A 10475-nucleotide genomic window follows, 5' to 3' on the forward strand; every position below is an offset into this window, starting at 1 on the left:
AAATAATTAATTAATTGATTACAAAATCTTGATGAACATTACTTATTGAGCAGTATCATTCACATCAGTTCTTTCGTCAATAGAAATGGAACAGAACATTGGGTTACCAATCTTTGAGATTAACTGTGATTAAAAATGTCAATGTATTGAATTCGACTCTAGATGTTACAATTCTTTGAGATAAACTTAACATCTGAAAACATTTATTGTCAAAATGTCTTTAAAAAACTTAAAGAGAAAGAGAGAGATAAAGAGAGAGAGAGAGAGAGAGAAAGAAAGAGAGAAAGAGAGACAGAGAGAGAAAGAGAAAGAGAGAGAAAGAGAGAGGGAAAGACAGAAAGAGAGAGAAAGAGAGAGAGAGAAAGAGAGAGAGAGAAAGAGAGAGAAAGAGAGAAAGAGAGAGAGAGAAAGAGAAAAAGAGAGAAAGATAGATAGAGAGAGAGAGAGAGAGAGAAAGAGAGAAAGACAGAGAGAGAGAAAAAAAAAGCATTTCTTTATAGGATTTTTTTTTTCAAATTCGACCTTTTCAATATTATTCGAATATTGTTGTTTTTTTTTTTCTTTTTAATGGTTACGTTATCAAAAGTTACGAAGGTCTATCAAGTTGAAAAACCATCATCTTGTTTCTTCAAACATTAGAGTCAATGGTTGAAAAGCTTTTAATAGAACGACAGTATAATGGAAACGAGGCAGTGTTCTAGTTTCTTAGATTCATGGCAACATTGAAACAAAACAAGTGTAATCAAAGTGCTTTAACTCTTTGAATGCTAGCAAATACATCGTGTCTTATCTATATATTATTTCTTTTTTAGTCTGGCTCTAAGTTTATAGTGTTGCTGGTGTATGTATGTGTGTGTGTGTGTCACTAGATCAGAAAGTTGGTACATTTCAATTTTCGACCTTGGTATCCAATTTTGTTTTGGTCTTTAAACTAAGCCCTAGACCTTTTTTTTTTTTGATGGTCATATTTAGTCTGTTCAAGTCATTTCACGTACGTCTGACATCAACAATTATGTAAGTTTAATTTTGACGTCTTTATATGGTCATCATGTGTTCAATTACGTTCAATTATGTTCAGTTATGTTCAATAATGTTCAATTATATTTAGTTATGTTCAATTTTGTTCTGTTAGGCTCAGTTGTGTTTAATTATATTCAAGTACGTTCAGTTTTGTTCACTTAGGTTCAGTTTCGTTTAATTATGTTCAAGTATGTTCAGTTATGTTCAATTGTGTTCAGTTATGTTCTGTTATGTTCAATTATTTTCTATTATGTTCAGTTATGTTCTGTTATGTTCAATTATGTTCAGTTTTGTTTGATTATGTTCAATTATGTTTAATTTTGTTCAGTTTTATTCCATTAAGTTCAATTATGTTCAGCTTTGTTCAATTATGTTGTGTTATGTTCAATTTTATCCCATTATGTTCAATTATGTTTAATTATGTTCAGTTATGTTCAATTATGTTCAATTATGTTCGCAATCGTAACATTGTTAAAATCTAAGCCAAACACACAAGATCTGATTGCAAAGAATTGACTCTTGTTTTCTAGAGACTTGCAGACATCAATCAGTGACCATGAAGTACTTCTGCCTTGTCATCACAGTGGTCATTAGTTGGACTAAAGGTCAGACGGTGTCTCCATGTAAGTAATTTCATCAAGTATCCAAGTTTCATTGTTCTATATCATTCTCTCTATATTATTTTGTTGTCGTACTGTCTATAGTCAGTGGTGTAGCTAGGGAAGGTGGGGGGTCCAAATTTGAAAGTTCCTCCGGGGCCCCTTCTTGAAGAGGAGGCCAAATGAGAGTCTGAACTTTTTAAAAATTATATATTAAATGGTTGTTATATAAGTCAGTGACCGTGTTGCATGTATTGTCTGTACTCCGGAAACACCAAAAATGTCCAGATTTTTCATAGTTTTTCCACCATGGATGATCTACCAAACTAATGTCAGATATCTAGACATAATTTTTCTTAGACGCTAAAACGGTTAGATAATTGGTTCATAATAACAGTATGTTTTGGTAACATGTAAAAGTTATATAAAAATGAATGGATAAATGATGATGATAATGACGATGATGATGATAATGATGATGATGATGATGATGATGATAAAGCACTTTCTCACAAGATAAGAAAAACTAAAAAGGGAAAAAAAAATATTTAAAAACTAAAAAGATTCTCTTTACTTCGCCACATCACCAGAAAATTCCTCAGTCGACACTGCTAAAGGGACAACACTGACTTTAGGTTCCCTTTAACGAGCCTTTAGTCTGGCAGTGCTAGAGAAAGAAAATTAGTTCATAGCTACACATTTAATAATAATAGTCTATCTGCTAGAGGGCGTTGCTGCTGCACACGTGACTTTTAAAGGAAGTACAACGAATTATGTTTTCCTCCTCACATAAGTGTGGGCGCGGTGGCTGAGTGGCTAAGAACTTGGCTTCCAAACCTGGGGGTCCTGTGTTCGAATCTCGGTGGAGATTTTGAATTTCGGGATATTTTTGAGTGCCAGTGAGTCTACCCAACTCTAATGGGTACATGACTTTAGTTGGGGAAAGTAAAGGCAGTTGGTAGTTGTGTTGGTCACATGACACACTTCTCGTTACCTTAACCTTAGAAACAGAAGGTCGGAATGTGGAAACTTTACTTACAAACAAATGTCCATCTAGGCCGCGCAATAAAATTTGAAACATATGTTTAATATATTAAATAATCAATGATAGTAATACTTACATTATAATGTGAGTCAGTTCATTAAATGCTTTAACCTTTTAGTTCCCGATGTTGTAAGTGCTTTGACAGCCAGTGGTCACTTTGAGACTTTTCTCGATCTGTTAAAGCCTTCTGGTCTCCTAGAGAGAATCAATTCATGTAAGTATGCAGGAATAATTAAGATTTTATCTTAGCTCATATCAATAACAGTTATTGGTAAACTAGAGTCCATGGCCCAGAAAAACAGTTTCAAAATTGTACCTAGTAGAGGCCTGTGATAGAACAATGTTATGAAAACCAACCCGGAGATCAATGAAAAGTTACAGTTATAAAGAAAAAAAAAAACGTTAACGCGGAATCTACTTATAAATGTCCTTCAGAAACAGAAATTCCTAAGAAAACAACTTGAATAATATTGTAATTTAGTTAATTAAACAAGAAAAATATTTTATTATAGAGCGATTATTTTGGTGTAATAACTGACGAACTTTACTTTTTAAAAAGTAGGAGAGTTTTTACCCCGTCCAATTCCCTCCCCTTCCCTCCGAGAGAAAAAAAATCCCTTTTAAGCGATTGTGTAAGCCTACTAGACTTTGTAATATACTCATGATAGGCCTTTAGATCTAGACTTGAACCACCCTAAGACGGTACGCAAAATGTTCCTGAAGATTAATTTCGAGTATTGTCTGTTGAAGCTAAAGATTTTCTAGTTCTCTTGCCAAATTTAAATAAATTTATTTTTACACTTGAAAAATTGTAAAAGCCAAACTAGTATCTTTTCCAATGTGGCCAACGAGCTAGTAATTCTTTTTCTAACGAAATACATTCACTGGCAAATTTGAAGGAAAATCGTTAAAGCCGTTTTCAAGAACCGAGTCTACCCAGGTTTTAGGTTTCGCTCGGCAGGTTTCGCCCACCATTTCGGAATGAGCAATTTTAATAGAGGTATTGTAATAAATTAATCATAACTGGATTCAAGAGTTAAGAAAAATTTAAAACACAATTTAATACGTTTTTCCTTTTTTTCAGCCAGTCATTTCACTTTGTTTGCGCCAACGGATGACGCCTTTGCAAAGTTACCCGCCGACACCTTTAACGCCCTGAAGAGCGACCCCAATCAGTTAGCCCTAGTTCTCGGGTACCACGTGGTTTTGTCCTCCAGTTTCAAGGCGGGAACACAACAAGACACAGTTCTGAAATCATCTAACGGCTTGCCTATTAGGATTAATACCTACAGCTTGATACACGTGAGGGCATACCAAGACATCGTATAGCAGTCATCTCCAGACATCATATACACAAGTCATCTACAGACACATTCTACACAGTCACCGACGGACACATTCTACACAGTCATCTACAGACACATTCTACACAAGTCATCTACAGACACATTCTACACAAGTCATCTACAGACACATTCTACACAAGTCATCTACAGACACATTCTACACAGTCACCGACGGACACATTTAACACAAGTCAACTACAGACACATTCTACACAAGTCATCTACAGACACATTCTACACAGTCACCGACGGACACATTTAACACAAGTCAACTACAGACACATTCTACACAAGTCATCTACAGACACATTCTACACAAATCATCTACAGACACATTCTACACAAGTCATCTACAGACACATTCTACACAAGTCATCATTAGATACATCAAGCACAAATTGTCTACAGATAAAGCATACACCATTTATGTACAGACACAATACTCAATGTACACCTACAGATGTAAATGTACTTACAGACATCATGTACACCTAGAAATTCTAGAAATGTAAATTTACTCACATATGTCATGTAGACCTAGATACATAAATGTTCTTAAGATGTCATGTACACCTAGATATATAAATTTACTCACAGATGTCATGTACACTTAGATATATAAATGTACTCACAGATGTCATGTGCACCTAGATATGCAAATGTACTCATATATGTCCTGTACACCTAGATATATAGATGTACTCACAGATGTCATGTACACCTAGATATATAAATGTACTTACAGATGTCATGTACACCTAGATCTATAAATACACACATATATGTCATGCACACCTAGATATGTAAATGTACTCACAGATGTCATGTACACCTAGATATGTAAATTCGCTCACAGATGTCATGTACACCTAGATATGTAAATTCGCTCACAGATGTCATGTACACCTAGATATGTAAACCTATACATATACATTGTTCTTACTTTCACTGTAGAGTAATGCAGCTAGTGGTGTCAACATCACCCTCAAAAACATACCTGTGGTCCACGGCTACATTCAAGGCGTGAACACAGTCCTGAATCCCCCTATCGGTAACATAGTCCAGATTGCCATGAACAGAACTGACCTGAAGACATTTACCTCCTGGGTTATTAGTTCCAACCTGGTGCAGTTCTTTTTAAGTAAGTAAAGTCGTTTGAGACTCTAGTAACCCTTTAAAATTATTAAGGTTATGCGTATGACTCTTTCTTCAATATATAAAGCATTGACATACTGCATTCTTATGCACCATTGAACGATTATTAATGTCTTAATAATTTCATCACTAATGAAGATGCCTTTCTTTGTCACCGTGAAGCATGTTAAACATCCATAGGCACTGTTTATACTTAAGAAAACCACAGCTTTCTATACTGTATCTATAAAGTTGATTTTTAAGATCCTGATTAAAAGTGTATCCAGCGGCCTTTGTGAGTGACCTCCAGCTGTCTCGCTCTGAGGCCACATGCAAACCAGGTGCTCTCTTCTATGTCAGCCAAGGCAAGTTGGCACCTAAGCAGTCTTTGAAGCGTCTCACACCACTCACACACACCACCCACACCACTCACACACACCACTCACACACACCACCCACACCACTCACACCACACCAAACTTTGTTTGAACTCGGTCACGTCTAGCAATCACGTTCTCTACTCATTTCAACTCTTTTATTTTTGTGTTTGATTGCTATTGCTATGTTATAATTTTTTGTGTGTAAATTATTCCCTAGATGACGATGACGTCACTCTGTTCGTTCCCAGCGATGACGCAATCAAGAAGCTAAGTCCAGCGACTTTAGACTACTTAAACAGTCATCCCAGCGCCTTGGCAGGTAAGACATTGCCAGGGCTGCTTGCTGCCCTGCCTCATCGTGGCGCCCGGGTGGAAACGGTCGTGAGAGGGGACGACTAGGCCAAATGGGCAGCAAAACAAGTCTCCCGCGGGAGTGCCTAAGAGGGTGCGAGAAAATCTCCATTGGACTGTGCGGTGGTGTAAAAAAGCTCCCGCAGCGATCTGTCAACCTCCCTCAAGGGACCGTTACATAAATTGTGTGTCCCGGGCGGTTAGCCTGATACGAATACGACGGGGTCCCAGTGGTGCGGCTTTCGGCCGTGTCTCTAGTCCGCGGGTCTGGAGTGTCCGTGTCCATTGGAAGTGATCACATAACAAACTGTAAGTTTAATCCCGAGTCTCACCCACCGTCGGACAGGGTTGCAGAAAGGAGGAACTCGCTGTCCAATTCAGGCTGGTGAAAGGGAGCTTTTGTTCGCTTTTGCTGGCCTTAGAGTTCCAAGTGGGACTCACAACACTACTAGACAATTTCAGGTGGTAAGAAATTGTAAATGCAAGTGAAGGGATATTCCTCAAGTACTTACAATCCATACCAACGCAGTACAACTATTTTAATTAAAAGTGTATATGCTATAATGAATGTTTGTAAAGGTTTGAACTCTTGCCGCCACCTGTCTTGTTCGCAGATGTTTTGAAGTACCACGTAATGAGTGACTACACGCTGTTCACCATTGGCATGACCCACAGCATGACCCTCAAGTCAGCTGACCAGCACCATGACCTCCTGATGATCTTAGAAGATGGTAGTGAGTACATGTAGCACGAGACTCATTTGTAACTTTCATCGGTTTTAGTTAATACCGAAACAAACAATATTTGACCTTTCATAGCACACTTTAATGTTATACTAGCCGGGTATTACCCGCGCCTGCGGGCCTCAGTTTCGGTATTACTAATCTAATGGATAAGATTTACATTTATTTCAACCATGGTGAATGTTCTCTTTACATTTTTTTTTAAATTTTGCCACGAAAATGAAAGTAGAGTGTGAAAATGGGTTTACCCGATTTGTTAAAACATTTCGTCCTTAAACAGAGATAAATTTGGGTATTATTTTGTTTATATTTTAGATTTATCCGGTTATTGGAGGGACATTAAACATGCACTACGGTCTCCGCCATGATCTAATGAACATTTATGCCAAATTTGATCAAGATTGGTCATACGGTAATGCCTATACAAGCTGCTATAATATAATGCAACAGTTACATGATAAAATCACGCATTTATATTCAGAAGACTTCATTAGGCAACGTATCTTAAACATATAACATGAATTGGGAAAGTGTATTGATAAATACAGAATTATGTGCGCGGTTGAACACAATTGAAAAATTTAAACTAACAAAGACATTGGTAAGGGTAGCATTATTTATGGATGTAGTTTTGTTTTCAAAAGACTATAGTGACGATTTTCTGTTGCTTTCAGACGGCGGTCTGTTCGTGAATCATGCAAAGATTGTAGAGAGAGACATCGCTTGTATTGAAGGTGTGCTCCACATCATTGACAACGTGCTCATTCCACCCCATGTTCTTGTTGCCATACAGGACGCGTCTGTCGCTGTGGGTTAAATATCAAACGCTGGGGGTCAAAGGTCGGAAATTCCGTGGTCCCTATGTTATTTATGAATATTTGGGAATACATTTTCTTATTTCATACAAACTGCGTTTGTTCTTTTGTTTGCTTTCCGTGTGTTTGTAACTTTATGATACAAGCTAGTTACAAAGCTTATATCAACTCACTCTTTCAGTCGGTCTGGTAAAAGGTTTGTGCACTTTCAGTTTTTTTCAAAAATATTTTTTGTACCTGAAAAAAACATAAAAACAAACAAGAATCACTTTACAAAATTAATCAATCAGTTAATTAATTGTTTCGTTTGGTATCGAACAAGGAATGAAATGGTAAGATGTGGTGGTATAAGTTTATATTATTCCCCTTGAGGAGGCTTGAACCCTAGAGTTCGAATTCAAATCGTACAAGTTTCTTTTTAATACATTGAAAGCGATCATAGTAATCTTCACAGATACCTCCTTCTTCCCCCACTGCCAATTCCCGACAAGGGATAAGATCATTGCGCTTCGAGAACGCGAAAAGCATTGAATTGCGCAGAACAAAAAACAAATTTATTATTCTTAGTCTAGATTCTAGATCTATAACAAATATAATTACATGCTAACTTTTTGATACAACTACACTTAATAAAAGCTTTGTTTTTATTTTATTTTTATTTTTTTTTAATTAACATTGTGACCATAAAGTCGTACTATGCTTAAAGAGATTTTTTTTTGTTTAAATTTTGAATTTTCTGGTCAATAGTAAAGAATAATAAGACGTAGCCAGCACAACGACTGATCAATGAGTGTGTATTAGGTCTCACATAAAGAAAGGTGGACATGAGGACCTCGCGTATCTTTTAAACTCTCCATTATGATAAAGGTCACGCTTCAATTAAGTAGTTATCACAATGCACTTAGCGGATAGTGACCTGAATTCGATGTCGAGGTCTAAGGCCTCTTTAGCCTCCTCAAGCCTCCTCAGTCTAAAGCCTTCTCAAGCCTCCCCAACCTCCTCAGCCTCCTCAAACCTCCTCAAGCCAATACGGCAACCAGGGAGCTGATAACAACAATTGGCTTTATAGTTATTTAGAAACTAGAAACTTTTCTTTCTACAAACAATAAAGGGGAATAATTTAACATATACCACCGTAAAATTCTTTTCGAGATACCAAACAAAATAATTAATTACCAATAGTTAAGTATCCAATTGGTAATTATTTTTTTATTGATTCTTGTCAGCTAAAAGAAATAATTGTGCAATATTTCAGCTTGATCCGAAATTGGGTGTAGGAAAAACAACGAGTATAACAGACCACAAACAAACAGACAGACAGACAGACAGACAAAAATGAATCCTGGCTAACAATCTCTGAAATCAAATGTCCGCCAGGATCATCAATAAATGTTAATTTTTTCTTCTATTTCAGTGAAGATTTAAGTTAATCTTATCTTATACATGTTCCTTTAAATAAGAAGATATCCATGTGATAATCTAATTAGACACTCTGTTAGTTGGTTGGTTCTCATGTCTGACTTAGGCAACCCGCTCCATTCTATAGTGACAAGTGGTAAGAAAGAGCACATGTACGACTTTGTCGTAGCATGTAGAATATGAAAATAAATGTGTTTTTTTTGTGTGTCTTTCTGGGTATTTATTACGTAGTGTGTTTGTGTATTTGTAGTTAATGGCTTAGTGTTTTATGTATTATTGCTAATTTACATTTTAATATTTTCTCCGTATTTTTCTCCAAATTTATTGATTTTACTTAAGATGTGACTTAATTTACACGTGAATATTTGTTTGTAATAAACCTTGTCGGTTCGGGTTTAAATGTTTTCTTTAGTTGAAGCGTCACCAAAGAGAGGATATATCTGAAATATTAAAGTAAAGTTCCCATTTCAGACTTGTGATCTATAGGACAACAAAACTCAGGGGTGCCCTAAAAACCTCGAAATTCAAAATCCCAGCCGTCACCGAGATTTGAACCCAAGACTCCAGGTTCGGAACCAAACGCTCTATTATATTTCCCGGGTGCCCTTTATCTGATATTGGTGTTGTCTTATTTTCATTGGAATAAATTTGAAATAGAATTGGTTACAAAAAAATCTATAAAAAACAACAACAACAAACATATGAACATCAAGATATAGACGTCCGCCACTCACCAGGAAGGACGCAGCCAACCTTAACTGCCCCACTGTCAATACTTTATGACCACGCAGTGACCAGGGTCCACTGTCCACTACTACTACTATACTAGCCCATCAGTCTCCAGTGTGACATAATTTAACTCTACATTGTCTAAGGTAACCAGATCTCCGTCCGAAAAACATTGTTTTCTTTAATTGTGAAAATGTCCGGCTTTTAAATCTGTTGTCTTCTGCATTACAATTGTATCTATCATTGGAATTCAATCCTTCAAATCTTCTGGTCTAAGCATAAAAGCCCAGCTAAAATAAGAGAAAAAGGACCCCACCGATTTTGAGAACCTTTTTAGTTAACACGATATAACCTTTTATTTCAAGCTGTTTAAAGATAAAGATACTCAAGATCTATGATTTTATTCCTTCTGCATGTACCGGTCTGATACTCAAAACGACAATGCGTTTTGTCTGACTTATATTTGTTGGACAAGCTTTATTGACACAACCTTTATAAGTTTCCCTTTCAGACCTTGCGATCTATAGGGCAGATGATGTTAAAGTCATCTGTTTCTTTGGCAATCAGTTTACGAGCAGGGTGTCATGTGGCCAGCACAACGATCAACCGCAGTTTATTTCCCTAACTAACGTCAGGTACCAAACAGAGTTCGGTGAATTCCGAAATTCAATATCCAAGTCTTCACCGAAAAATCGAATCCAGGACCCCAGGTTCGGAAGCCAACCACTCAACCTACTCCCTTTATTGACACGCTCAGAAGTATTCATCTCAAAAAGTACAATCTAAGTTTGTTTCTTTTTTTTAAACCCAAAGACATCAAATTTTATGACCTTAGGATCGTAATGTCTGTTAGCATACAATGAAAACATACGGAAAGTTTATCTCAATCAGCTG

At 36.6% G+C, this 10475-nt stretch overlaps 1 protein-coding gene across 2 annotated transcripts; it reads left to right on the forward strand.

Annotated features, from left to right (window-relative positions):
- Positions 1-854: 854 nt before the first annotated feature.
- On the forward strand, positions 855-7526 carry LOC106065561 (transforming growth factor-beta-induced protein ig-h3-like). 2 transcript variants are annotated; one of them, XM_056037820.1, is made up of 8 exons: positions 855-1014; positions 1551-1643; positions 2783-2878; positions 3749-3966; positions 4965-5151; positions 5742-5843; positions 6490-6609; positions 7293-7526. In XM_056037820.1, the coding sequence occupies exons 2-8, from the start codon at positions 1577-1579 to the stop codon at positions 7433-7435; spliced, it is 933 nt and encodes a 310-aa protein (XP_055893795.1). In that variant the 5' UTR covers positions 855-1014; positions 1551-1576; the 3' UTR covers positions 7436-7526. The 2 variants fall into 2 exon arrangements, with proteins under 2 accessions (XP_055893795.1, XP_055893796.1); XM_056037821.1 differs by lacking the exon at positions 855-1014 and adding an exon at positions 1125-1158.
- The last annotated feature ends 2949 nt before the right edge of the window (positions 7527-10475 follow it).

Source organism: Biomphalaria glabrata, chromosome 8 (genome assembly GCF_947242115.1).
Source record: "Biomphalaria glabrata chromosome 8, xgBioGlab47.1, whole genome shotgun sequence".
In the NCBI taxonomy this organism is placed as follows: Eukaryota; Metazoa; Mollusca; class Gastropoda; family Planorbidae; genus Biomphalaria; species Biomphalaria glabrata.